This window comes from Orbilia oligospora (genome assembly GCF_000225545.1).
Source record: "Orbilia oligospora ATCC 24927 unplaced genomic scaffold scaffold00117, whole genome shotgun sequence".
NCBI classification, from domain to species: Eukaryota; Fungi; Ascomycota; class Orbiliomycetes; order Orbiliales; family Orbiliaceae; genus Orbilia; species Orbilia oligospora.
In genome coordinates this window covers 50503-78426 of record NW_011645674.1, presented here as the reverse complement: position 1 = coordinate 78426, position 27924 = coordinate 50503, and the positions used below count along the sequence as shown (strand labels likewise).

At 45.9% G+C, this 27924-nt stretch overlaps 8 protein-coding genes across 8 annotated transcripts; 5 read left to right on the top strand and 3 right to left on the bottom strand.

Annotated features, from left to right (window-relative positions):
* Positions 1 to 438: 438 nt before the first annotated feature.
* Positions 439 to 3986, top strand: AOL_s00117g19 (uncharacterized protein; the record flags this gene model as incomplete). The annotated part of the gene is made up of 8 exons (XM_011127182.1): positions 439 to 714; positions 929 to 1021; positions 1106 to 1191; positions 1276 to 1901; positions 1978 to 2318; positions 2380 to 2465; positions 2524 to 2632; positions 2691 to 3986. The coding sequence occupies 8 exons, from the start codon at positions 439 to 441 to the stop codon at positions 3984 to 3986; spliced, it is 2913 nt and encodes a 970-aa protein (XP_011125484.1).
* Positions 3987 to 5030: 1044 nt separating this feature from the next.
* On the top strand, positions 5031 to 7458 carry AOL_s00117g18 (uncharacterized protein; the record flags this gene model as incomplete). Its single annotated transcript, XM_011127181.1, has 4 exons — positions 5031 to 5381; positions 5443 to 6083; positions 6138 to 6684; positions 6748 to 7458. 4 exons carry the CDS (start codon positions 5031 to 5033, stop codon positions 7456 to 7458), a joined length of 2250 nt encoding a protein of 749 aa, XP_011125483.1.
* A 559-nt stretch (positions 7459 to 8017) lies between these two features.
* AOL_s00117g17 (uncharacterized protein) lies at positions 8018 to 13803 on the top strand (the record flags this gene model as incomplete). The annotated part of the gene is made up of 11 exons (XM_011127180.1): positions 8018 to 8320; positions 8435 to 8828; positions 8917 to 9075; positions 9140 to 9256; positions 9316 to 10798; positions 10856 to 11748; positions 11801 to 12069; positions 12132 to 12321; positions 12379 to 12836; positions 12904 to 13491; positions 13567 to 13803. 11 exons carry the CDS (start codon positions 8018 to 8020, stop codon positions 13801 to 13803), a joined length of 5091 nt encoding a protein of 1696 aa, XP_011125482.1.
* A 472-nt stretch (positions 13804 to 14275) lies between these two features.
* Positions 14276 to 15083, top strand: AOL_s00117g16 (uncharacterized protein; the record flags this gene model as incomplete). The annotated part of the gene is made up of 6 exons (XM_011127179.1): positions 14276 to 14293; positions 14334 to 14357; positions 14486 to 14515; positions 14585 to 14638; positions 14723 to 14879; positions 14965 to 15083. 6 exons carry the CDS (start codon positions 14276 to 14278, stop codon positions 15081 to 15083), a joined length of 402 nt encoding a protein of 133 aa, XP_011125481.1.
* A 182-nt stretch (positions 15084 to 15265) lies between these two features.
* AOL_s00117g15 (uncharacterized protein) lies at positions 15266 to 19907 on the bottom strand (the record flags this gene model as incomplete). The annotated part of the gene is made up of 15 exons (XM_011127178.1): positions 15266 to 15997; positions 16056 to 16085; positions 16135 to 16227; positions 16280 to 16347; positions 16405 to 16980; positions 17041 to 17603; positions 17665 to 17903; positions 17963 to 18044; positions 18111 to 18805; positions 18871 to 19048; positions 19147 to 19230; positions 19293 to 19351; positions 19420 to 19433; positions 19532 to 19582; positions 19700 to 19907. The coding sequence occupies 15 exons, from the start codon at positions 19905 to 19907 to the stop codon at positions 15266 to 15268; spliced, it is 3672 nt and encodes a 1223-aa protein (XP_011125480.1).
* A 523-nt stretch (positions 19908 to 20430) lies between these two features.
* AOL_s00117g14 (uncharacterized protein) lies at positions 20431 to 21899 on the top strand (the record flags this gene model as incomplete). The annotated part of the gene is made up of 3 exons (XM_011127177.1): positions 20431 to 20656; positions 20762 to 20886; positions 20997 to 21899. 3 exons carry the CDS (start codon positions 20431 to 20433, stop codon positions 21897 to 21899), a joined length of 1254 nt encoding a protein of 417 aa, XP_011125479.1.
* Positions 21900 to 22242: 343 nt separating this feature from the next.
* Positions 22243 to 23766, bottom strand: AOL_s00117g13 (uncharacterized protein; the record flags this gene model as incomplete). Its single annotated transcript, XM_011127176.1, has 2 exons — positions 22243 to 22935; positions 23002 to 23766. 2 exons carry the CDS (start codon positions 23764 to 23766, stop codon positions 22243 to 22245), a joined length of 1458 nt encoding a protein of 485 aa, XP_011125478.1.
* Positions 23767 to 25492: 1726 nt separating this feature from the next.
* On the bottom strand, positions 25493 to 27298 carry AOL_s00117g12 (uncharacterized protein; the record flags this gene model as incomplete). Its single annotated transcript, XM_011127175.1, has 3 exons — positions 25493 to 26471; positions 26602 to 26840; positions 26909 to 27298. The coding sequence occupies 3 exons, from the start codon at positions 27296 to 27298 to the stop codon at positions 25493 to 25495; spliced, it is 1608 nt and encodes a 535-aa protein (XP_011125477.1).
* Between the last annotated feature and the right edge of the window lie 626 nt (positions 27299 to 27924).

Below are 27924 nucleotides of genomic sequence, written 5' to 3'. Positions count from 1 at the left end.
AGAAAGTAAACGAAGCAAGAACCAGATCTGATCTGACAAGTATTTCTGACGGATTCTGTTCTGTTCTGTTCTGTTCTTGGGAGATGTCGTGCCAGCTGTACGTACCTCTTAGTCCTGTATGTATGTATGGAGTAGTATGTAGGGTGTAGGCTGTATGTATGTATGGACGGGTCTACCTGCATGCAGCCTGGCAGTTGGCGGGGGGCATCGCCAGCGCAGGACTTCATGACATTCTGCATTCTCTACGAACGCGAGTACTCCGAGGGAATATATAGAGAATCCCATATCCTATCGATATTATCAAAATCAAATCTTTAAATTGTAACTACTACTGCTATTACTACCACTGCTACTATACTACTATAATAGTATCCAAAGAACTACCTGTATTGTATTTTATATTGTAATAAGCGGAGGGTTATGTAAGAATTGCTCGGCATGTGTCCAGCCAGGAACAACAGCCAACCCTCTTTAGCCATTCTGAGCAGCCGTTTCCACATTTACCCCCAAACGTTAACCCCAACTGGGACCGGCCGCCATTCTGGTCCAACTAACTCCAATTCGCTCTCATCCATCTTCTGGAAATCCTTCTCCAGCTTGCATCTCCCACTTCAACGGTCTGTCACCTCCATTAATCTCGACATCATCAAGGAGGATCAGATATACCTCCCAAGCACCCGGATCATGGAGCGCACCGACTACCCTGCTATTCCCGTGAGTTTTATCTTGTCCTGTTGTTCTTCCTTCCTTACTTCTTCCCTTTAATTTGAAATCCCTCGGCCTGGGATTTCCATGGATCCCGACCTGGACTTCGACCTCAATCTCCCCCCCTCCCCATTAACAAACAACCGACGCATGTAATATCTGATCTGGTCTGATCCGATCTGATCTGATCTCATTTGGGCTAACCCGCTTGACATGGCAATAGACAACCATCTCCCACCACGCGTCGCTCAATGCCCTCCGTGACCGACTGCAACGGGTCCATGTCCTCAACACCGAAATCGCCGACTGGCTTGCCGTAAGATACCCACCGCCACCCGCATCCCCCACCGACAACAGGGAGAATACTCGATCACTGATGCTTTAGAGGACGGTCTCTTAGGAGCGACGGAAAGTAGAAGAGGCCTATGTTCAGGGTCTTCAGAAACTATGCAAGCGTCCCAATCCCAGCGAGGCTTCGGAGCTAGGGTACTCACCCACATCCTCCACCCACCCAATAAACCAACTGATGTAAAAGTCAACTGACGGACCACTCCTGTGGTACTATCGTAGTCTCTTCCAAGCACCATGGCAGCGAATCGTTAGTTCGACGAACACTCTGGCGCACTCCCACCATGTCTACTGCCAGAAGCTGGAGCTGGAGGTCGAGCGCCCAATCCGAGAGTTTTCTACAAGCAACAAGGAATGGGCTAGTTTGAGAACAATGGAAGGGAATCTCAACGGCTTGGCTAAATCCATTGATACCAACGAGGACAAGGTCGAGAAGCTTAAGAAGAAGGGCAAGCGGGCAGAGCCGTCCAAGGTTGCAGAAGCTACTGCAGGTTTGAAGGAAGCTTTGACGAACTGGGAGAGCCAGTCGCCGTTCATTTTCGAGCAGTTTCAGGCTGTGGATGAGGCACGGGTCACCCAGCTCAGAGAATCCCTCACTCGGATGCAAACATTGGAACTCGACCAGATGGATCACCACAAGACCCTGATGGAAGCTACGGTTCAATCACTACTCGATGTGAACACTATTGACGAAATCAAGGCGTTTGCTCACCGTGTGTGCGGTAACAAATCTTCGGCAAGCATCGGAAGCAGGCCGCCTAGTCAGCGGGCCCCTCCGGCTATACAAACACCATCTATTGTAACAGACGACTCGATTAGTGTTCAGTCATCTGGTTCGGCGGAGAAAGGTAAGATTTCAAGTTCTATCCGCTTGAGAATGAATGGACCGAACCACACGCTGACACGGCCGTGGAAACCCTATAGCCAGCCATGGTTTAGGTGGTGGTTTGCGAAGGCTAGGAACCGTTCTCAAGGGCCGCCGGAACAGTTCCATATTTCCGTACCAGAACCAATCGCCCGTTGAACATCGAACTTCCAACGATCGCCTGGGCAGCTTCAGCAAGGCCCCTGGTTTCGGATCCCATTCGCCGAGTGCCTCCGCCCATAATCTCTCGGTTCCTGCTACTGCTGAGGTCAGTTCCACGACTCGCGAACAACCGGAACGACTGGACACATCTGTTTCTCCGGTTAGTCCGATTGCGCCGTCCCCAGCATCCCCGGGTTCGGCTGATGCGACAACGCCGACGCAATCTTCAACCAACCAGGTAAGCAATATATTGCCTTTTAGCAGTATAGACTAAGTACCTAACAAGACCACCTTTCTAGCAAATCACCAAAGATGCTGAAGGGTACAGCGTTCCGCCGCCGCAAAAGAGTCTGGTCGATGAAATCCCAGACATTGAGATGCATGAGTATGTCACATTTCACTTTGTGAAACCAAATATGTAGAGCTAACAATAGCACCTCTAGGCCCGAGCAAGCACCGACCTTCAAGCTCGAGATCAGAAACGATGTCATTCCTGAAGAAGAGGCTGAGGCCGCAGATGCTATGACTAAAGTGGCGACTACTCTCCGAGCGGTAAGTGCGGTGCTATACTCTACAATCTAGTGATCTAGAAAAACTAACGACGAAATAGCAACAAACCGTATCTAAGCGTAATCGCGGCCGTCGAGATGTTAGAAACACTATTTATACGGGCGTACCAGATGCGCCACCTGTTACTGCAATCGCGACAGTTACCACGAATACCCCCGCTGCCCCTCCTGCTGAAACTAACGGAACAGCCAAATCGCCTGAAACCATCGAAGCCATTTCGCCTTCCTTGACAGGAAATAGCGAGACATCCCCGTCTGTCGCTCAATCGACTCCATCATTTAGCCCTATGGCGATCGACACCACCATTCCTACGACATCAACACCGCTGGCGACACCCCTTACAGCATCAACCCTAAATCATTCACTAGCTTCTCCTTTCACGCCCCTGAAAATGGTCAGACAGTCCACATTAGCGTCTGACGCTGGATCGGACACCCAATCTATAACGTCAGGGCTGTCCGCTGCCTCTCAAGGAGCCCAAGCAATCATCAAGCATCCCTCCTTACATGAGCCTGGACTTTCTGCGTCGTTGATTGAGCATGTTAGTGCTCACTTCGAAGCAGGGCAAACGTCCAAGGTCACCGTTATTGGAGAAATCGCTCTGGCCTATAACCCTACCGAAGGCGCGCCTGTGCAGACGAACGAGTCGATGAGATTTGACCAATATGGAATGATGGATAAAATATCATTAAATCAGTCGCATATCACTCCTGGCTCAAAGCCTGGGGAGTATTCGGTATCGCTGGTGAACCTTAGGGGGACAGCGGTTTCATTCCGATACCAATTGAGGATGGACGAGGCTTCGATGCAATCTTGTCCACCGATAATCTTTACCCCGGCTTGGAAGATGGAAACCCATCAAGCATCACTGATCCTCAATTACAAGCCTAACCCATTATTCAACCAAAAACTTTCAGATAGCCCGTTCTCGTCGCCAACTCTACGAAACTTGGTGATTGTGACAGGAATTGAGGGCGCCCAGGCGACCTCGTGCCAGTCCAAGCCGGCGGCTACATTCTTCAAGGATAGATCGAGGATAGCGTGGAGAATTCCCGAGGTAAAACTTGCGGACGAGGCCGGCGGAAAGCTGATAGCCCGGATTTATACGGAAGGCCTGGCGAAGCCTACCCCCGTTGAAGTCCGGTGGGAAATATTTGGAAGTGACGACATCAGGAATGCGGGCAGCGGGGTTGGAATTGAAGTATTCAAAGCGCCCACTGAAGCCGAAAAGGATCCGTTCGCAGACGACATGGAAGATAATGCTGAGCCGAAAGGCGAATGGAAGGAAGTGCACATCGTCAGGAAACTTGTGAGCGGCAAATATGTCGCCGCCTAGAGATTCTTCTTAATACCTAATTACACTGCTTGACTACTTTTACTTTGTCTCTTTTCTTTGCCTCACTCCTTTTGTTTTTGTTTTTTGTTTTTCCTTTGTAGCTGTCGAGTTCTCTTTGCATATGGGTTTTCCTTATTGTCTTATTCTTCCCATTCTACACTCTGTACATTTTCGAACTGGTAGCATTTTCATTTCCTTAAAAGTCGGAGAGCTGCGGTTATATTTAGCTTTTTAGACACTAGTCGTCCTATTAGCATGTTAGTTTACTACAGAGCGAGAGAATAAGAAGAGAACTGGTTTATTAGGCTTTCGGGCCGATTGTTTGACCTATCATATCCGTTCGATTCCGCCGGTGTCATAGATGCATGATGCGTTGACCCGTCGCCAAATTGTCTAAATCCTGTCGCGTGTAGCTTAAAGCTCAACGTCGCGACTTCACACCCAAAAATCTCCAAAGCTTCGCCATCGCATCGCAATTAACCTCCCACGCGCTGCTTAACCTCCACGATGCGATTCCAAATAGAGTACGTCATAACTTCTAGCTCCACAATATGGAAAAGGCAAACTGCTAATCACTATCTAATACAGTGACCTCCCGGTCATCTTTCCGTATCCACGGATATACCCTGGTGAGCCTTCTTCATTTCGGCCAAAAAACGAGATGAGAGGGCAGCAGGAATTGGCTAACCGTTGGGGTTCATAGAACAATTCCAGTCAGTATTAAACTTTTTTACCCTCCAAAAAAAAACCAACATTATGATAAAGATTCTCGCCGGGATGGAGTGGCTTACGAAAGGTCTTCTGAATATATCTACGATGGACCGGGGAGAAAAGATACATGTGTGATTTGAAGAGTCAGTAGTCGGTTAATGGTCTTAATTGTGGTTTGGTTTTGGCGAAGAAGGAATCCTTTGCTAATTAAGTATGGTGGGGGGTTCTTTTTGCAGGAACTCTTGATGCTGGTGGACATTGTGTGCTGGGTATGATACATTTCATATCTTACTGATTTCTTTACGATAGCAATTGCTAATTTATCATATAGAAATGCCTTCGGGCACCGGCAAAACCGTTTCCCTCCTCTCTCTTATCGTCGCCTACCAACAGCACTATCCAGAACATCGAAAACTCATCTACTGCTCCCGTACAATGTCTGAGATCGAAAAGGCGCTTTATGAGTTAAAGGCGTTGATGGAGTACCGCGCGAAAGAGCTGGGCCAGGTCGAAGATTTCCGTGGACTAGGGTTGACAAGTAGAAAGAATCTATGTCTGCACCCTAGTGTTAAGCGAGAGAAGAAGGGAACTGTGGTCGATGCCCGGTGTAGGAGTCTGACGGCAGGGTTTGTGAAGGAAAAGAAGGAGAAAGGCGAGGAGGTGGAGTCGTGCATATACCATGATGTGGGTCATGATCTTATATACCGACGGAGGTTGAGTAGGGGGGTATGCTGACTCAGTGTAGAACTTGGACCTTTTGGAACCACACAACCTAATACCACCGGGTGTCTATACGCTAGACGGAATGCTGAAATATGGCGAGGATCAGAAGCAGTGTCCATATTTCACGGCAAGGAGGATGATGCCATATTGCAACGTCATCATATACTCATATCACTACCTTCTCGACCCTAAAATCGCGGAACGGGTATCAAAAGAGCTTTCGAAAGATTGCATAGTGGTCTTCGATGAGGCCCACAATATCGACAACGTCTGCATTGAGTCTCTAAGTATTGATATAACGGAAGACTCGCTGAGGAAGGCGGCAAGAGGGTGTACAAGTTTGGAAAAAAAGATTGAGGATATGAAATCTACAGATGCCGATAAACTACAACAAGAATATGCAAAACTGGTGGAAGGGTTACAAGATGCAAGCACAGCGCGAGAAGAAGATTCGTTCATGGCAAACCCGGTCTTACCGGACGATTTGCTGAAAGAGGCGGTTCCGGGAAATATACGGCGAGCTGAACACTTTGTGGCGTTCTTGAAGAGATTCGTGGAATACTTGAAGACGAGAATGAAAGTCCTCCATGTGATATCAGAGACACCACCGTCGTTCTTACAACATCTAAAGGATTTGACTTTCATTGAGAAGAAGCCATTGAGGTATGAACGAAAGTTAAGGTAATTCGAGTGCATGCGGCTAACGAAAGTGTGTAGATTCTGTGCAGAGCGTCTAACGTCGTTGATACGAACATTGGAACTATCTAACGTAGAAGAGTTCCAAGCCTTACAGGAGGTAGCGACATTTGCGACACTAGTGGCAACATACGAGAAAGGGTTCTTATTAATATTAGAACCCTTTGAATCGGAGACAGCTACAGTGCCCAACCCCATCTTTCATTTCACATGCCTCGACGCATCAATAGCCATAAAACCGGTGTTCGACAGGTTTTGGTCTGTGGTTATCACTTCGGGAACAATCTCGCCCCTGGAGATGTACCCCAAGATGCTGCAGTTTGATTGCGTGGTACAAGAGTCATATGCTATGACGCTTGCCAGACGGAGTTTCTTACCCATGGTGGTGACGAGGGGTAGCGATCAAGTCGCCATAAGTAGTCGATTTGAAATCCGCAACGACCCCAGTGTGGTGAGAAATTACGGAAATCTCATGATCGAGTTCTCGAAAATTACGCCGGATGGGCTAGTTATCTTCTTTCCGTCGTATCTTTATATGGAAAGTATTATTAGCATGTGGCAGGGAATGGTAGGCTTACTATTATTGGTTCCATCTAGAACAAATGTTTTATCATACTGATTGGATATCTAGGGAATTCTCGATGAGGTGTGGAAATACAAGTTGATTTTGGTGGAAACACCAGATAGCCAAGAAACATCACTAGCGTTGGAAACCTACCGCACAGCTTGCTGTAACGGCCGTGGCGCCGTTTTACTCTGCGTCGCCCGCGGTAAGGTCTCTGAAGGAATCGATTTCGACCACCAATACGGCCGAACTGTCATCTGTATTGGTGTTCCGTTCCAGTACACTGAATCTAGGATTCTAAAGGCCCGCCTTGAATTTCTTCGCGAGAACTTTCGCATCAAAGAAAACGACTTTTTATCCTTCGACGCGATGCGACATGCAGCGCAATGCCTTGGGCGTGTTTTGAGAGGGAAAGACGACTACGGGATCATGGTTTTGGCTGATAAACGATTCGGGAAGAAACGGAATCAGCTGCCCAAGTGGATTGCGCAAGCATTATTAGATTCGGAGATGAATCTTAGTGTGGATATGAGTGTTGCCGCGGCCAAGAAGTTTTTGAGGACTATGGCACAGCCATTTGCGCAGAAGGACCAGGAGGGGATAAGTACTTGGAGTTTGGAGGATTTAAATGCACATATGAGGAAAGTGAGAATCCAGCAGGAAGAGATGGAGAGGATGCAGGTTGATCAGGCCGAAGAGGCTGTGAATGGGAATGGGAGGGATGAGTATGAGATTAGTGACGAGGAAATGGACGAGGCTATGATGAAGTTAGGTTAAGTCGGTCTAGAGTAGGGCCTTTGCTTCCTTGGGTGACATGATATGAGATGAGATGGGACAGCACGATACTGCATATATGGAAGGTGTATCCGGATAGAATGGTATTTAGATCGGGAACTTGTAAATTGTACAGTCAACCTTATGGCCTTCTGCAACTTGTTAGTTAGCTACTTACATACTTACCTAAGGGTTTATATATTTTTCAGCGAGGGATAATCAGATACCTGATGTTTTGAAATCTATTTGTTATTACTTCTCGACTTACCTAACTACCTAAATACCAAGTAAGTAAATAGGTATCTGCTGAAGTAATCGACGGTCTAACATTCGGTGTTGGCGGGTGTTGTAAATGCAGCACAGCGTCATAGCTTGAGCGATTGTTCATAGTGAATTTAGAATGATTCGAACTAACCGAAGCTCAGCTATCAGTTAAAACCCCCACCAAACTCCACCAACCTTAAGTACTCAAAGTACTTATTATCATACTTACCCACGACCAAATCGAAGGGAAAAACCTCTGATCGGAAGAATTACCCAAATAGAAGGTCGACACACCCCGATGAGCAGCAAGAAGCGAACACAGGCAAGCAGCGCGAGCGCTGCTGCCGCTCTCAGCGGTAAAGCCTTTGGTGCATCATCTTCATCAGCTTTCGGATTCACATCTCGAGAACGAACATCGTCGTCACCGTTATCGTTCTTTACCGAGCCGCCGGATATTAAGTCTATCTCGACACCAGCTCAGGTAGTTGTATTTAGTAATCTGCTAAAGAGGGATGATACTACCAAGGAGAAGGCGTTAGCGGATTTATTGGATTATGTGACGGAGCAGGCGACCATTGAGAATGCCATTGTTAATTGCTATGTATGGATTGGGGGGCGTTCCTAAATCTCTTCTCTCTTTCTCCCGTTTTGATGGAGGAGTATCATTGGCTTATAGAATGGTCTTATTGGATTTTTCTTTATCAATTCATTTTAGGTCCAAATATACCCTAGACTTTCCTTCGAGAATACGATCCGTATCCGTCAACTCGCACATAAAGTCCTCGGCGGGATCGCAGAGAAAACTCGAAGAGCGTTCGTGCCATACCTCCCCCAAGTCGCAGGAAGTTGGTTGGCCGGGTTATACGACAGCGATCAATCGGTTTCCGCCGCTGCGACAGATGCGCTCCGACAAGTGTTCACTACCGACGAAAAAATCGGGTTGGTGTGGAAGACATATCAGATGGCTATCATGGACTTTTGTGGGAATGTTAAGGCGAAAGAACAAGTTAATAGCTTGAGCGACGAGAGAAATAATAGTCCTGATGAGATGGAAGCGAAGTTTGCCAGGGTCATGAAGGGGGTTATTATGGCCGCGGCGCATTTGGTTTGTATGCTGCCCTTCCTATAACCTCGACCGTTTTTGGGTACGGTGGCACTGAGAGTGAGGAGGCTATTGCTAATGTAATAATATTATAGCGGCCATGGCGAAAATGGGGACGAATGAACCGAAACATGACGAACCGTATTTATCATTCATGAATGAAAAGCGGTTGTGGACGTTCGCATATCACTCAGATCCATATCTACGGCAGGCGGTGTATAGTTTGTTAAGGACTTGCCTTGTAAACAGGAAAGGTTGGTGGTCTATAAACTTGCATTGTGGAAAAAGTAGACGGCCCATAACAGAACAGTGATTTAGATTATGTCGAACCGGCGTTACATTTTATCGCACCGGCAATGATCGAAAAGGCTCTGACGAGCAACCAACTCGGATCGAACCAAAAGTTCCTAGACACCTTGCTGACATTAAATGAGAGTATGTTGAATGAGTATAACCATTTTCTTAGGAGGCTAGACTAATTATATGTCAAATAGCTTTCCCTGGTTGTTGGGAAATCGCGGCGACAGTGAAAAAACCGACATTTAAAGTTGTCAAGAGATATGTCGCCAAAGGCAGCCAAGGTGCTCCATCGGAATTCTGGTCTAAATTTGTTTCTCTAATCGAGACCCTCCCCGAAAAGGCCCTGCCAAGTATCAACGATGAAGTCCAACAATTCCTAACAGCAATAGTAGATGGCCTAAGCGGCAGTATGGAGCCTAAAGACCACCGTCCCGAAGCTTGGTCCTGCTACTTTCAAATGTGTGCTTTCTTCCTCTCCAAGGACTTCCTGAGCGACAACATTAGAAAGGAAATCGTATCTGTGAATCTTGGAAATCCATTTAAAGCGTTCATTGAACCAAAGGAAGAATTGGCCACATGGAGAATAGGTCTTTCCGACGTACCCACAGTTCTTGCCAAGGCAATGAAGGTAGTGACAGATGTGGACACTCCGTTTGTTAAACAGCAGGTCGAAGGGTTGATTGGTGAGCTTGCTAAGCAAGTTGAGGCGGCGGTAGAAGCCTCCACAGTCGATGACGCTGCGGCTCTTGAGAAGAGTTTAGCGGCGGTGGATGCGTGGGCCCAACTAACGGCAGCGATGTATCACACTCTCGACAAGAAACATTGGGCTATTCTGGCATTGAACAACGGTGAACAGGATCTATTAAGATATTCGGTGAACAGCTCAAAATCTAGCCGTGGCACTAATGTTGCAGCGGCAGCTCTCGCAGCATCGATATCTAAATCTGCAAATAGCACCATCCGAAGAGATGCTAGCTGTAGGGTTGCTCTACACGGATATCTCGTCGAGGATTCGCAAACTTTGGTTGCTAGTCCTGCTCGAGAGCATTTTTTCAATACCTTATTTGCCTACCAAAAATATTGGGATAGCTCGAGTGGGCATGGAATTCTAGAGGAAACTGTTGATCTGCTAGTCATTTCGCAGAACAGGGAAGCAATCTTGCAGTTCATCTATAATTTTGAGAGGGCCCATACGAAAGCATGCGTTCAGTCTGCGAACCTCGATGGGTATTTACGACACGAGTGCGAGCAAGCTTTGACTGAGGCAGATGAAGCTTCTTGGAAGATGGTCATCGTTGCAATTCAGGCGCCCGAGTCGCTAGTATCCAGGCAATTAAAAGCAGATATGGCTGTCAAACTTGCAGAGAAACTGCACAAAATTACCATCGACAGAAGTTACGACGTTACCCTGACAGGAAATATTTTGACGGAGCTGTATCGTGTACCTGCGGCAGTTTTGGCGAGTATCAGTCAAAGCTTAAGACGGGAGCTTATCACTACTCTATTATTGATTTTGGAAACCGCCGGGGAAGATAATATTAAGAAAGCTGATATATTATTCGTCAAGCTCTGCGGTGAGAAGAGTTTGAATGATCCAGAGGTTAATCAAATTCGGGAGGGTATTGCGTCGACATTGGCTAGTCTGGTACTCGAACCAACTGACGGTAGTTTCATAAGGTATGAACGTGGGATCATGATGAAATATTGTTCTTGGTGCTAACTTAGTGTATAAAGTATCCGATTACTCGTGAGCAAGGCTTTATGTGTTCTATCACATGCGGACTTGTCGAGGGAAGGCGATCTTACGACAGCGATGTCATACAATGACGAAACTTGGAGGAAGCATCTGGAATTGGTGTTCCAGACTCGTCCGGATGCTTCGCTAAGTGCCATTAGGCCCCTCGGAGATTCTGTCTTCCTCGTTGATCCAGTTGAAGACTTCGAAGAAGCCGAGGAAGTATTGGATAGTGATAAACTCAGCGTCTCTATGCGTATGGCAACATTCATGCTTTCGGTGTTATCCAGAACCGAAGGTTCGACACCTGGCGATAATACGCAAAAGAGAGTAGCAGCTTCGATAGTTAAGATTTCACCGGGACTTCAATGGCCTTTCCTTAGGTACTCTTTGATTGTTGCCGAGGTTGTAGCCGATAAACTTGGAGTCCCAGATGAAAGCACACCTCTCAAGCGGACAGTACTCGAGGATCTTGCGAGTAGCCTCGAAGCCGTGAGATATGCTGCTGTTCAGGATTATACAACTACTCAGAAGCTACTGGCGGTAGGAAATGGTAAGAATGGTATCAATTTTGTGAATTCGACACTGCTCGGGTTGTCTGAGCAGAGTACGGTCCTTCCTGTCACCCCTGAAGCGTACTATCACGCTCGCGCGTTAAGGTCGCTTGTAGAGGTGTTACGCCATAAAGGGGTAACAGGTAAGGACGCAGTTCTATGGGTCGATAACCTGGAAATTGGGAAGAAGAAGGATGATAAATTCATTCTTAGAGATATTGCGGTGCTGGCGGGCTTGAGGGATGATACTTTTACCGTTACACCGCTAGTTGTTCAGCTCAGAAACAGGCTTGTTAGCGATGTATCTGGGATTGAAGCTGAAGATGCCATTGAGAAAGGTATTTTTCTGTTTCAACCTCATGGGGTATTAGCTTTCTAACAGGACTTTAGCATTCCCGAAACTCTCGCTTTTGAACGAGATGTGGACATCGGACCTTGTGGAAAATTCCACTGACGTTCCAGCCCAACGAGGTCTGTTACTTATGAAGAAGGTATTGAGTTGGCTGAGTGAAGAACTTCCTCCCGAGGTTTTGGCCTTGCAGTCTCCTGGTCTTCTGTGTGCTATCATGCGAATGTCGAGAAAGGTGCTCCCAGTTCTTAGGAAGCTCCAGGGTTCATTTTGGCATGATTTGTTTGCTGTGATGGAATATTCTTTCTCGGTATTGTAGCCAACAAATTTACTTTTGTCTATATCATACTAGGAGCTAATGACGAATTATAGGCGATGTATAACAGCCTCGGAGACACAGTCGCTACGTTGCTCTCCACTTTCTCTGTCTACGAAGTCATCAAGGAAATTCGAGCGACAAATCAAGAGGATGAGTTTGTCAATGATGACCTTTCAGATGCATGGGATTGGTTTCTTCCAAGATTTTATCGTATCTGGTTGACATTATTGACCGATGTTGCCGGTATGTCCGATAGCTTTCTAAGACTACTTCATGGGTTTTGTACTAATGAAGACACAGCACCGCTTCAAAATGAAGCGTTTAAGGGATATTGCGGAGCCCTCTCTAGAGCTCTCATGAATATGCCATTACACTTTCTTGATGATCCCGCAGCTGTTGGCCCACGCCCCACCGTTAGCAAAGAAGACAGGGACGAAGCCGAAGATTCACGCCCGAAATCTGAGCAACTATATCAACTGCTAGGAGGGAATACGGATGATGTTCAAGGGGTCGCATTTAACCTTTTACATCGCCGAATTCCGCAACTGCAGGAGCAAGTATCCATTGATGCTGCCCTGTCAAAGGATGAGGTCTTGGAGATTTCCCTGCCAGATGAGCTACTATCGCTTCTGCTTGATCCTCCGGTTGTTGAAGAGGATGCAATACTCAATCCGACATTGTTGGAGCAGTTAGAACTACAGAGGATTCAAGGGTATCTTAGTTCTTGGGTGTTGGTTTATGATCATTTCGTCAATTCGGTAGGCGTTCCCATTGCCCTGAACGGAAGTGCGCTATATCCCGGTTAATACTAACCATCGACCACAGTCCTTCCGTATCAAAGCGTCATATGTTGAAAGTTTAAAAGCCGGGGAGTATATTCATAAACTCCTAGACTTCATTTTCAAAATCCTAGGCCACGCACGTGCGAAACCAATTGATGGTGCCAAATACCCTGTCGCGGCATTTGATCCCACTTTTTCGGCGTATGGAGCGCCGGATTTGCATTACATCAGAACCTTGATGATCTACGTCTATTACCTATCCCTCCGATATTCCCCATCGCTGGTAAAAAATTGGTTCAGCGACTCGAATAACCAGGTGAAGGATAATGTTCTGCCATTCACGGATAAATTTATTTCACCACTTCTTGTCGATCTCGAGTTTAAAGAGGTTGAAAAATGGCTGGACGGCACGGATGAGAGGCCTGAGGGATTGGCTATAAAGATTAGTAGGACGGCAAGGGAGATTACAGTTACCTACGAAGTTGATGAGACGACTATGGAAATGATGGTTAAGCTGCCGGCCAGCTTCCCACTGCAGTTGGTAGAAGTTAAGGGAGTTAGGAGAGTGGCAGTTTCGGAGAAGCAGTGGAAGACGTGGTTATTGGCGTGTCAGGCTGTTATTGCGCTTCAGGTACTTTACTTTACTTAACCCCCAAAAAGCCGGCAGAAGTCCTCTTCGGGTGATGAAACTAACGAATTTTAATAGGGCGGATCAATCGTGGACGGACTAACGTTATTCCAGAGGAATGTGAAATTACATCTAGATGGGGTGGAGGAGTGTGCTATCTGCTACTCTATTTTGGCACAGGTGGAACGGACTCTGCCATCGAAGGCCTGCGGAACTTGTAAACGCAAGTTCCATGGGAACTGTTTGATGAGATGGTTCAAGTCGAGTAGTACGAGTTCTTGTCCTCTGTGTAGAAGCTCGTTCCAGTTTATTTAGGCCAAGGGGCATTGTATACAATTGGATACTTGCATACTAGTTAAGTGGGTAGCTAGCTTTAATATTAGCAATAAATCTTGGTTACTCTCCAGATCCAATAACTGAAGGGATACTTTGTATAATGAATTTGTTGTAATTTTTGCGTTGCCGAACTTTCAAGCTCGCTCGCTAATCCGACCCGCGATCAAGTAAGCTCCTTTTGAGCTTGCGACAAGCACTCTCGCGACTTTCCCCATCCTCCAATTCCCTCCGCATCATAAGCCAACGTCACTTCGACTGAAATCCCACCCCGAAATATACCTCCGAATGAGGTATCTCAATCGTCGCCTCCGATAGTCCCGTACCAGTAACAGCAGCAGCAGCAGCAACAGCCATGGTGCTCTCCTTCATTCTTATCCAGAACCGACAGTATGCTCTCTCCCACCACGGCAGCTAAACCCGGGATTTTAGCTACAATCTTAAATCTATAACCATGAAATTGGAGGGAAGGGTCGCTCATTTATTTTCTATTTTTTGATATAAATATATAGGGGCAAAACGCGACTGGCAAAGTGGTACGCTCCGTATGATGTACATTTTGCCTTTGCTTTTATTCCCCCCCATCTGTTTCTGTTAAGGCTATTTGGAGGGTTATTGTGGACTTTCTAACCGGGTTGGCGATGTTTTTAATTGGATTAATTAGGACGATGAAAAAGTTAAGCTAAAGGGCGAGGTGGGTATTTTTCTCTATATTACTTGTTTTATATATGGGATTGTACTAATATACTTCTACAAATTAAAGGTCCACCGCCTCGTTGCTCCACGAGATCAAAAATACCAATCAAACTTCGTCGAGGTACGGGGCTTCAAAAAATCACTTCTAATGTAAACATAACAATCCCCATGCTTATTTTCAACTCACCCGGGGTGGGAGGGATAGTTCCGAAACAACAAAATTGTCTACCGTCGTTACGCCGGTCTCTTCTTCTGCGTCTGTGTCGATGCGAATGATAACGAGTTAGCATATTTGGAAGCGATCCACTTCTTCGTCGAAGTACTTGATGCCTTTTTTGGGAATGTTTGTGAGCTGGATTTGGGTATGTCTTTCTTTTTATTATATCTATTTTAATATAAGGAGTGGTTGGTACGACGGAGGAGAGTGCTGATAGTTTGGGGGTTTAGTATTCAACTTCTATAAGGTCTATGCGATATTGGATGAAGTCTTCTTAGCGGGTGAGATTGAAGAAGCATCGAAGCAGACGGTGTTAACAAGATTAGAGCATTTGGATAAGTTGGAGTGAATGGAGACTCTCGCCTTAACCAACTTTAAACAAAAAGGGATATTAATAAATACTAGTAATAACCAGATTGTATTATACAAATTTTACCCAAAACTTTCTTTTCCCTTATCCTTCTTCTCTTGATTAGAATAAAACCCTATATATATATATATGCTACTTTTAATGCAACTTCGATAGATTTGTTATAACCCCCTCGCCGCTCTTCTTAGCGCATCCACTCGTTCCGGTAGGCCGCCGGATTGGCTTAGTCGTCTAACACCGGCTCTGTTCTCCCGATGTCGGGATTGTACCCGCTTTAACGGCTCCGGTATCCCATCCCCTGCTTCTCCGTCTTCAGTGTCAACATCTTGTTTCCTTGTCGAAGATATGATCCTAGTCAATCTATGATGATTTCCTTCTCCGTGCTGCTGTTGTTGCTGTTGCTTCTGTTGTTCGGGTTCCTCCTCCTTCGTAGGTTTTTGTTTCTCACCCGCCGGTGACAGTGACAGTGGCGGTAGAGGTGATGGGGGCGGTGCACCATCTATACCGCCGCCACCGATACTAATCTGCCTAACCCACTCTCTATACGTCGGTCTCGACAATAGTCCCACTCTGAATTCCGCCGCCCCTCTCAGTAACTTTGTCAGATCCACCAGTTCTTCAAGCCATTCTATAACCTGTTCTAACGCCGCTGACGAAGCATTATAACTCATAAACTCGACTCGGAGAATTCTTTTGGCGGTATCTTCGGCTTCTTGGGCTTCCGTGATGTTTTCATTGTTGTTGTTCGTAGATACTGATTCCATGAGGATCTGGCGGACACGATTGACCATACGCAGTTGTGCTAGGCGGGCGGAGGGGAAATATTGTGGTAGTGGGAGTTTGCTAGTTAGTGCTTCGTGTACAGCATATAAGGTTATTGTTATTGCGGCAGCCTGTTTGTGTTACTGTTAATTCGATGCCATGGGGATACCAAGGACTGGAGATACTTACCACATTACGACGGTACTTGTACACATAAACCTAAAAGACGTCAGAATTACTTCTTAAGGTCAGAGAACAAATATCTTACGTAGTAGTTTTCTAGAACCGCAGAACCAAGTTGCAGTCGAAGTTGTAACACGTTCTCCATCCTATCGATTATTTGATGAAGGACGTATATGATCTAGATTATTGTTCATTAGCGAGGTCATACGATAGTGGAAGTGCAACCTCACCTCTTTATATATCATCTTGTCAGTTGAAAAGCTGCCCTTAATTCTCGGCTCTTGCGTAGACACAGTCACTGCCCGCATATTAGTCTTTAAAATATTATGACATGACAAGAGAGACAAGAACTTACAATAAGCAGAAGCCGCAGCTAACGAGACATCCGCCTTCTTCCTAGCCTTATAAAATGCCTTGACCGCATTCTCATTCGCCAAATCCTCGATATTCGTGGTCTGGTCGACTCCAAATGCAATCGCACTTTCCATTTCATTGATTTTTAACACCGCAAGCCCAATCGTCTCCACGAGCTTAACTCGAGCTTTAACAGGGAATATAACCGTTTGAACAATCACTGCCGCAGACCCACCGATTATCATCGCTATCGCTCTTTTCAAGCAGTTTTCCAGTGCAGTACCCCGGACTGTGCCTGGTATGTAGTCTATCGATGTACCCACGGAGACGACAACCATGGAGATGGTTAAAACCATCCCGGCTTTGACGTAGCGGGTATTAAGTTGAATATAGAATGCGACCAGGAAGCCAAAGTAGAGCATTACGGCGACGACATATGGGTTTCCCCTTCCTGCACTCCAGGCAGCGTAGCCCCAGAGGGAGCCGATAATAGTGCCGACGGTTCTGTAGGCGAAGACCTGGACAGATGTGCCTACAGAGTTTTCGAAAACGAGGATGTAGATAACTATCACCCATACTATTTGTAACGACGTTTAGTTCACGATTGTAGGAGATTGGGCCGAGGAAGAAAACTTACACCCGCGGTAGGTATAGAAGAAAATTGAGAATTCGGGAACGAAAGCGGGCCAACTGAGAAGCATGGCCCCAATGGCGAGTTTGAGAGCGTAGTGTAAATGGGGACTTGTAACGACCCAATCCACAACGTCAGCCAATGCACCTCGTAGACGTGTAGGCCACGATTCCGGTTCTTCTCCTTCTTCTTCTTTGCCCCCTTTCCTTTCGGATTTTTGGGCTTCGGGGTTCTCTCCTTTCCCTCCTTTAGACTTTCCCCCCTCAGCTTTCTTGTCGGTCTTTTTGTCTGTTTTCTTCAGAGATCCTTTCTTGCTATCGGTCCCGGATCCGTCCTTTTTCTGCTGGGTAGCAGCTTTTTGGTCTGCATTTCCAGCTCCGGCAGTCTTCTGATAGCGAGATACGTTCTCCCTAGCATTAGTATCGAGGGTTTCACTCTGTTCTGCAGAACCACTGAACAGCCACTTCTTAGACTTGAAATCGGGCAAATGAAAACTTTTCTTCCCCTTGAGCCCATCATACTCTTCAACCATGTCCCTCCCTTCTTTCAGCATATCCAAGGTGGTTTGCCTATGAGTCCATATTCGTTAGAGAGAGAATACAACCAAAGAGCAGATTGGAATCAACCCACGCGGCAATCCTAAAGTTCAGCAAAAACGAACTAACAAGGAAAATCTCCTCACGGGGGAGAATATCAAATTCAACCTCTTCCTCCTCGCTGGCTTTTTCGGCAGCTTTATGCAGCGCTTCCCTTGTTTTCTTATCAAATTCCACAAGCGCGACTTCAGTAGCATTAGTGTAGATGTCGATCTCCTTTAGGAGAATGCCCTTCGGTTTTCGAGATTGGTTTTCAGGTGTTATCGGGACATCCTATAGGAAACTTAGTATCTTTCTATAACATACCTAATATCAGCGGGGTAAAGACGTACGCACGAAAATTCAATGCATGCAATTAAAGCAGTGATACTTTGCCGTAGAGTAGTCCTTATTGTTGTCAACGGCTCATCGACCCTACCATATTCATCGTTTTGTTAGCGCAAAATGTACCTTCCCGTAAAAATCCACAAAAGAACATACCTCTCAATCAAATGCTTCAAAAACTCCTCATCTGCAACTTCGGCCTCTCTTTTAGGTCGAATAACCTCCAGTTTCTCTTTGATCGAGTCCATATCACTTTCATCATCATCCTTCTTTTCTTCTTCTTCCTCTGCTGGCTCTTCCTTTTTCTTCTCCTCATTATCATCCCCCAAAATGATGTGCTTTGTCTCGCAAGCTCCTATTAGTGTAAGCGTTGAAGTAACAAGAGCATCTAATCCCTTCGAGCTGATGGGGTGAAGTTTAGCGGGGGCTAAACAAGAATAACCTATTTCGAAAGAAGTTTCTTTTAGGGTAGCTTTTGATGATGCAACGGCTTTTCGAAGTTTTTCTCTAGCGGAGAGGAGTTTTTTTAAGGGGTCTTCCTTTTGTTCCCCCTCCTCCTCCTCTTTGTCATCGTCTTTGTCGCTGTCTTCATCCTTGGCTTTCCCATTCTTCTCCTCTGTTTTAGATAAGGTCTTCCGAACTCCATCAGTCGGCGAGACGAAAAAGTCAGTAGCATCTTTGAGTGTCTCAAGCGCAAGCTCCAAACCCTTAACCGTCACAACAGCAACTTTTCCAGAACTGAATTCGGGAAAGACCAATATATTCACGAATGTGCAGATCAATATACCCGTTAGGAACGGATACAAAAAAGTAGTTGCGACTTTGGCACTGAATTGGAAGTTTGGAGTTGTCTATTTTCAAGTTATAATTATTATTTAGAATCCAGAAACTCGAAGAAATGGAGAGGGAGACTGACCATCTGAATAATCACCGTAAGTAAGAACAACAGTACACCCACAAATATCTTGGGGATTTTGCTGCGCAGATAGCCATGCACCAGCAGCGAAATGACGAGAATTATAACACGGAAGGCATGAGCATTCTCCACGTTGTTTCTATAGATTAGATCAGATACATAAGATGCGAATGTGACCCTGTTTTTACAATTCATTATCAGTAGATGTAATGTTTTTATTTATCTTGATATTTAATTTTTGTTTCTTTATTGGAGGAGGAGGATATGTGTAAATACCATCCACTTCCAACCAGGGCCCCAACCAATGCAAATACAATGGTCTCAAGCATCGCCCCGAGGTTTCTACCGGGGTGGCCGAATCTACAATTGGCATAATGGGTTAGAAAATCTTCTGAGAGTCCGGGATGGGAAAGGGGACATACACGGATACTATAGCGCCCAAGAAGACGGCAGGACCGTATTCCAATGCCACCGCTGGTATCTACCGATACATTAATATTTATTCCAGGGGGTTTATCGTCAATAAACTCAGAAAGGGTTTATACTTACAAGACATATTATCACTGTATTCCAATAATTTTATTATTTTAATTTCATAAGTTAATTCAACAACTTTACGAAGCTTCGAAGTTGGGATTAATGCTGAGGGAGGATAACATACGGGCACACTCCGTAGCAATCGAGCATTTCAAGATATGCTGCCAAAGACGGTCTGTTGTATTTTGAACCCGCAGTTAGCCATGCACGCCACATATATTATCCTGCATGTAAGTACTTAAGTACTTAGGCAGGTACTTTGAGTACAGCAGTAATAGATCCTGAAGCCAACCTTTTTTGAGGTCGGCCTTTAATTGTTTAAACCATTCTTTTACTTTATCGATCTGAAGGGTCATCCACGATTCTTTGTGCTCGTCGTCGCTCTTGCCCTTGCCGACGTTCTGAGGGTGACTCGAATCGCCATTTGCGTTCGCATTCGCATTGGCTTTGGAATTGGCTTTGGAATTGTCATTGGAAGAATTAACGTTGGATTCGAACATGGTCCATGCATCGAGTTATAATTATATCCCGGTAGAGGTAGTACACCCACCCTCTTGGCAGGGGACTGATTGATTGATCGATCGATTGAATGATTGAATGATTGAATGATTGTTATTGAAAGGGAGGAAGAACAATTACGAAGATTAGATTCCCATTTGACAATTTCATGAATTCGAATCGGCTATAGTAGCAGCAGGCTCGGGAACAACCCGGATCGTCCACAAGTACCTAATTACTAAAATCAAAACACTCCAAGACTTTGCATAGCATTCATTACCGGCCAAGTACCTAAGTAACCAGGTGCAGGTGGTAGACACAGAATTCCAAGTCCCAAATGCAAGTGCTGACTAAGCGAATCAACAACAACAACGCTTCGTCACCAACACGCGTTGAAGCATTAGAACAAAAAAAAATCCTACTTGATGAAGACCACGATCATGAGACTTCCACGATAAAAGAATAAGAAAAACAGGAGAATAAGAAGAATAGGAATACGAGTAAGAATAGGAATAAGAATAAGAAATGTCACAATACTCGGATCTCACAACCGACGATCTAATCTGGGAAGACATCGACCCGCCGCTGTCACCGCCGTCGGTCCAGCCGCCGCCCGAGCAAGAACATGCGTTTCTTAACAGTATTACGCAGCGGGTTACGCACCAGATTACCAACATCAGCCTGCACCGTTTGGCAGCCTATATCGAGCCTCTGCGCGATCGTTTACTCTCCGCCCTGCATTCCATTCACGGTACCTACCTACCTACTTCCACCCACTTCTTAAAAAGTCAACGGAATAACTGAAACTAAAAAAAAACTTCCTTCATTTTTTTTAAAAAATTAAATATTTATATAGTCAAGGATATACTACTCGAAGTCCAGAATAATCAGAATTACCAACTCGTCATTCTCGCCGTTTTATTCGTATTCCCGATAATCCTGCTCCTCCGCGCAACAATGGCCCCGCCTTCACCCCTCCTTGTATAACCCACACCCATCACCACCATCCCCTCTCTCTAAATTTTAAATTATATTATACTAATCAATTTTTTGAAATTTTTGAAATTTTTTTTATTTAAAAAAAATGATAGTCAAAACTCAAAGTCGCCCTGAAACTCTGCATCTCCCGCCTCCGAATGGTCCAACAAAAAGAAACAGCAATAGCAAAGATAAACCGCCGCGCTCTCGCTGCAATCATCGAATCCGGAAAAATAGAATCCGCCAAAATCCGTGTCGAAAACATCATCCGCGAGGATATCAATGTCGAACTACTGGAAATCCTAGAGTTATATTGTGAATTATTACTCGCCCGTATAGGTCTCATGGAAGCCAAGGAAGTCGACCCGGGTCTAGAGGAGGCTATTCAAAGTGTCATCTATGCTGCTCCTAGAACTGATGTTAAGGAATTACAGACCGTGAGAGGTCTGTTGATGGAGAAATATGGGAAGATTTATGCTCAAAGTGCCATGGAGAATGCGGAAGGAAAAGTGGCCGAGAGGGTTGCTAAGAAGCTAAGGGTCGAACCGCCTAGCCCTGAATTGGTCGAATTGTATATGCAGGAGATCGCGAAAGCATATCATGTGCATTACCCGCTCGGTAACCTGGAGGAACAATTAGAAGACGTAGCTGCCGCCGCTGATGACGACGACGACGATCAGCCGGGTTCTGGGGCGTTATTGGAGGAACCCCTCGTGGTGGAGGAGGAGTTATCGCACGCTGCCACCCCGCCTAGGAAGATCAATCTTGGTCCTAAATCACCGATTGCTATCGCGCCCGCTAGTCCGACAACGGAGAATGTGAGGCCACAGGTTAGGTTGCCCGATAGGACGGAACCGAAACCTGCTGCATCTGCATCTGCATCTACTGCTGCTCCACCCCGGACACCGCAGAAGAAGGTCGCCGCTGCTCCTGCTCCGAGGAAACCGGCTGGGGCAGAAGTTGATCAGGATCTACTAAGACGGTTTGCAGCGTTGAAGCAGGTACCCAAGGATTGATTGGAACCAGAGTTGGAATTGGAGACCACGGTGTTTTTTTTAACTTACCTTTCTTTTTGGATTGCAGCGACCTTTTTATTCCCAATGCTTCGCCACCTTTCTTTCTTTCTTTCCTTCTTTCTTTTTTTCTGTGAATGCGATCTATACACAATACGATATCCCGTCTAATTCCATGTTTGATGTAAAAAAAAACAAAGGTAAAATTATTACAGGAAATGTGTCCATATCTCTAATATGCTGGTTTACGCTTATACTACACGGGAAATCCAGATGGCAACCTAGCAAAAAAAAAAACCAAAAGTGTACAGTTACAGAAGAAGAGGAAGAAGAGGAAAGAAAGAACCTACGGCTTCCCTGCCTCAGGGCTCTTCTTCGCTGTCTTCCATTTCTTAATCTTCTCTCCCAGATATCTCCATGTCTTCACAAAACCCGTTGTAAAAAATCCCTTAAAACTCTGACTCGTACTTGGCCAATTTATCGTTCCCTTGATAACGTTCTTGACCTCCTTTCTTATATTCTCCATATCAGCTGCTATCCTTTGTTCGAACTCCCCGCCTTGTCTACCTTCCATCATCTCCTGCTCTTCCGACGTCCCCACCAGTTTCTCAAACTCCAATTGCGGGATCTGCCATTTCCGTTGATACTGGAAATATAACCTCTTCCTAAATGTCTTGGGTAACCTCCTCACCATATTCCCTCTTCTCACAACATCCATATCCTGTAACAATACCGTATCCTTTGGCGCGTTCGCGTGAGGATCATTTTTGAACACTAGATTTGGCAGGGTATCCACCAGCGGTGCATATAGTGACCTGAAATTCGGTAGTTGATTGGATACTATATTTGCGACTTTGTGGGGGTTTTCGGTGAATAAGTTCATCCGTGGGTCGCCGAGATACGAGATCCCAGCGATTGTATGATAGAGTTGTTGCTCTGTAAATTCTTCGGGGAGGAGGAGAAGAGCGACTCGCAAGGCAGAGAGAAGATTGGCCTGGTTAGCCAGACGTACGCGGGCATCGTCGCGCAGGATTTTGACCTATATTTCACATTAGCATCTTATCCTAATATTTGTTTTGTAATATAAAAAGCGAGGAGGAAATACCGGCTTGTGCATTCGCCCCGCGAGGTACAGCGTCTCCCAGTCTGCCAAATCCCTACAAAAAGTATCCAGATTCACGACGCCGTATTTGATCATCATCCCATTGACCTCAACATAAGTGTTAAAATAAACCCCAGCTCCGAACCCATCCTGGACCTTTGCCACTACCCCACTACCCATCTTCCCTAAAAAACTATAATGATCTCTATGCTCCGTCAAATTCAAGCTGTGCCAATGCTGAGTATACGTAACCCCGAAGATTAAATCGACCATGGGTTTGTCTTTCGATGATGTCCCTTGTGAGAATACACCGGATCCGTATGCGAACGCATATCGTATGGGAGCTTTGAATTCCCATAGAAGATGACGGAGGGACCGACGGAGGTCATCGTTGATGGACATGTATTGATTTGCGCCGAAGGATTGAGGAAGGGTACGGTAGTCATATTTGGAAGAGTCGTAGACGGGTTCTTGGGTCTCATATGTGAATAAAGAGTTATTGGCAGTGTCGGAAGAGGTAGGCGTTACCGATGATGATAATGATTCTGATGACGACGATGGCTTTTCTTGGTGGTAGGTCGGAGTCGAGACAAGGTTACGACGGTGTATTTGCGGGTGATGGTATTTTTCGGGATACGAGGAAGAAGAAGAAGAATTGGACTTGTTGAATGCGAGGCAACCAGGAGCTGGGACGAGGAGACCGTATCGGAGTACCGAAGCCGCGAGTAGTCGAGCTGCGGGCCGGGCGGCCGATGTCCCCAATGTCATTTTGTTTTATTCTTCCTGATGGTTTGATAAAATTGGGATGTTGCTGTTGGTCGTCAATTCAAATGCCGATGAGAAATGAAACATCAAAGCGACCTCAATTAGTCGTCATATCAGATAAGAACTGCCATATTTTGGTAGTATTATATAATATAAGACCTCCCCCCTGTACTTCTGGCTATGGCTGGTGGATACGATGGAGGAAGAATGACGTTGGAAAATCTAGGTGGGAGGGTTTTGAAGTCTTGGATTGTCCCCTGCTAATTGTTCGGCTAATCGTGGCTTCCCGTCTGTCCGTTAGTCAGACATATGTACATACTTCCTGTTAGAAAGCCCAATTAACAGGTCTTGTTTCCCCCCCTTGCATGTGTCTGGGAATCTCTCGGGCTAATCTAATTGGTGTGTGATTACTTACCAAAGTACTTAGGCAATGAAGCTATTGCTTACTGAAGTACCTGGTTGGGGAGGCTCCAAACTAGACATCTAGCAGGCACCATTGCGGCTTATGCATATATAGTACCTCAGCCCATACGTACTTAAATAAATACGTGATTTCCTGTATTGTATAAGTGTGTGTATGTATGTATGTAGGCACTTAAGTATGTATGTACGTATGTATGTGTGTATGTATGTATGTATGTATGTATGTGGGTACTTAGGTACTTATCTAAGTATGTTATGTATGATAGTGTACACCTTCCTTCCTCACTCAGTTATATAGTACAATTCCCTCCCTCTCCGAAATCTACACCCAGAAAGGAGCAGAAAGGAGTAGAAGGAAGTAATTCTCTTCTTCGAACCCAGTCGAATGATCGATCGATAACAATGCGACCCGGGAAAAAAAGAACAGGGGAAGGAAAAAAAAAGGGGGGAAAGGAAAAAAAAAAAAAAAACAATGGTATAATGGGAACTGCAATTGAAAAGAGTTTGAAAAAAAAATGGTATCTCGTAGAATCGAATGTGTCGAACAGAAGTGAACAGGGAAAGAAAAGTTACACAAAAGAAATAAAAGGGAGCGGGCAAAGAGAAACAGATTACGAAGGGGGTGTGGCAGATTAGAGAATACTCATGTCATAACACATCAAGCTGCGCCCTTCGTGTACAGGACACTGATGTTGCGCAACCGCTTAGCTTAGCTTTGGTTTGGTCTGATTTGGTTTCCAGGATTACAGGAGGTTGAAAGAGGAAGGAAAGAAGGGAAATACATCCCGGAAGCTATAACAGGATGATATGGAAGAGAAAGGGACGAGACTATAAAAAGTAGCACAGAGAGCTACATGGTTGAGGTTTGTGTTTCGACAACTGTTGTTAGTGCCTGTTATAATATTCTGGGCGAAAAAAAAAGAGCAAGTAAAAAAAGAAACAAGGGCCGTCCAGGATTAAACATTTGTTATTGTCGTGACGATATAATAATATCAAGAAAAAAAGTAGGTAGTAAACACCATTGACATGAAAACAAGAGGTTTTGAGAATAATAGAAAGAGTAAAAAGAATATATGGTCGGTTCCTTGGCGTTAGAAAGCCCGGTCCTGACATACGGGAAAACCTTAGTCGAGACGCACCAGACCTGACCTGACCTCGTCATAGAAAAGTTCCAAAGATTACCAAGGCTAGAAAGAAAATAAGCAGAACTCCGAAAGACTCCCCGGTATCCAAACAAAGTATGACAGGTCCTGCCACACAAACATGATATGAGCGAAAAGTAAGATTGGAATTCCGGTGAGATTATCTACAAGGCGAAGACTGCATGGGCGATGGCGACCATTCCGAGAGCAAAGACACTCGGTCCGACAAAGGAAGCAGCATTCTCCTTGGTTTGGCTGGGCGATGGCTGGGTCATATCTGCAGTTGAAGATGCACCGTTGGTGAACAACGAGGCATCAGCTGTAGCATTGGCCAGACCCTGGTTGACAGGAGTTAATGTCGGGGTGTACGCCTTGGTAGAAGATGTCGTATTATGAACGACGGGGAGGGAGTAGCTGATGCTAGTTGATGTTGTTGAGGATTCGGTGCTGGTACTTGTTGAGGATTCGGTGGTAGATTCAGTGGTGGAGGTCGAAGACTCCGTGGTGGAAGTCGAGAGTATCGAAGTCGAGGTGGAGGTAGTGGAAGTCGAGGTGGAGGTGGAGGTGGAGGTGGAACTGGGTTCCTCGGTGGTGGTGGTTGGGGGTTCATCGGTGGTAGTGAGCTCTTCGGTGGTGGTGGTTCCTTCCTCGGTGGTAGTGGTGGTTGGGTCCGGGGTAGGTTCCAAAGTTTGCGGGTCAGAGGATGGAAGTTCAACCTCGCCCACCGGAACAGCAGCAGAATCGTCGTCACCTTTCCCGGCGGGGAAGGTTACCAGGATGGCCTTGCTTCCCTTGGGAGCAGTGACGACGCAAAAGTTGGCGCCACCGGCACCATTGGTCGAGGAACCACCGTCACCATTAACTTCGTTGACGGCATCGGTAGCCGGGTCGATGATACAAGGGAGACCATTGCATTGCTTTCCTTCCTCGCAGACGATCTTGATACCCCAGTCCGGGCGCTCGTTCCTGAATGGAGTGGTGGGCTCGAGATAGATTGGATTCCAACCAATCTTGGTGAAGGTGTTGCCGTTGTCGTCAATGTTGGCACCGGCGACGTAAGGGGCCCAGTTGCCACGCGGATGGGCGGTCGATCCCCAGATGCAGCCTTCTTCCACGGATACACCGGGCGGGTTAATATAGTAACTGCGGGCGCGGCCAATCGTTAGCGAACGCACTACAGCCCATGCTGCAACCACGCTACAAGAATATAACGTCGCAGGATATTTATAAATTCAAAGGAAACGGAAACGGGAACGGAAACGGCAGAACTTACTGTGCAGCAGTGGCGCACCAGTACTCGGGGCCGGGGACAGCAAGAGTGGCGAATGATCCCGTATTGACGACGGTCGGGATTAACATGTCTTCTCGGCCAGGAAGGACGGTTTGACAAATGGCGACAGGTTGGGAGAGGAGGTTATTGGCGAGAAAGGTTCCGGCACCAGGATAGCAGAACTCCTTTTCAGGGAATGGGACTGAGATTTCACCATCATTGTCGCAGAGAAGACCACCGTTCTGTATAAACAATTGTAAGCACTTGGTTAATTGTCGCAATTGAGGATGATTTGAAGGAAAATACCAACCATGGATTGAGGGTAGGTGTATGTGACGGCATCAGGGTCCCACTGTCCCATGAGATAACCAGGAGGACAAGCATAAGGACAATACATGCCGGGTTGACATGGTTGATCCGGAGGAAGAGCCCATCCACCATTCATTTGACTCTTTGAGACAGCGACCATCCTGTTTTTGTCTGGGAATTGACAGGCCCGACCACCATTTCTTTTCTCGAGGGTTCCGGCCTTGTCGGTCTTTGGAGTGAGGTGTTTCCTTTGATGATGATGGGCATGTCGTCGATAGAGGGGAGCAGAGGCCGAGAGTGAAACCTCACCAGCGGAAGCAAGAACCGATGGCAGGATGATGGCAGAGAGAAGGCTTCCCTTAACGAGGGTTGAGGCTTCGAGTAAACGCATTTCTTCTTATCTTCTCTTTTCTTTTTTTTTCTTTTTTGTTTATTTGTTTCTCTTCTGCCCTGGGATACTATTATAGCTATAACTTGAATTGACGAAATCGCGAGAAGTTGATCGGTTTCAGAGGGAATGTATGTCTTGTCTGGAAGTCGGGGAACATTAAAATTGCGAATCCAATCCAGAATGAACGAATGAATGAATGAATTATAAATTATCGACAGTCGTAACAAAAGAGTGAAGTTTCGACCACGACAATAATAATCAAACCAAAAGGAAGGATATGCGACGACGGCAACGACGACGGCGACAAAAACGAAAAAGGTGGAGAGGAGAAAGAAGAAGAAGAAGAAGAAGAAGAAGAAGGGGCGAAGCGCAAGATAAAATAGGGAAAGCCCTTTTTTCTTTTGTTTGGTGACATCCAATGCAAGTGTGCAATACCATTATCGACTGGGGCAGGGACAGGGGTGGCTGTCTTTGGCTGTCTTTCGAGTCGAGTCCTCAAAGGGTGAGTGGGTGGAGCGAAATTGTGGTTCACAAAAGCAATATATATATATACTGAATCTTCACATTCACTTGTCCGTCGGTTTATCTTCCCCTATCGTGAGGTATCTTTGTTGACTTTACATTAT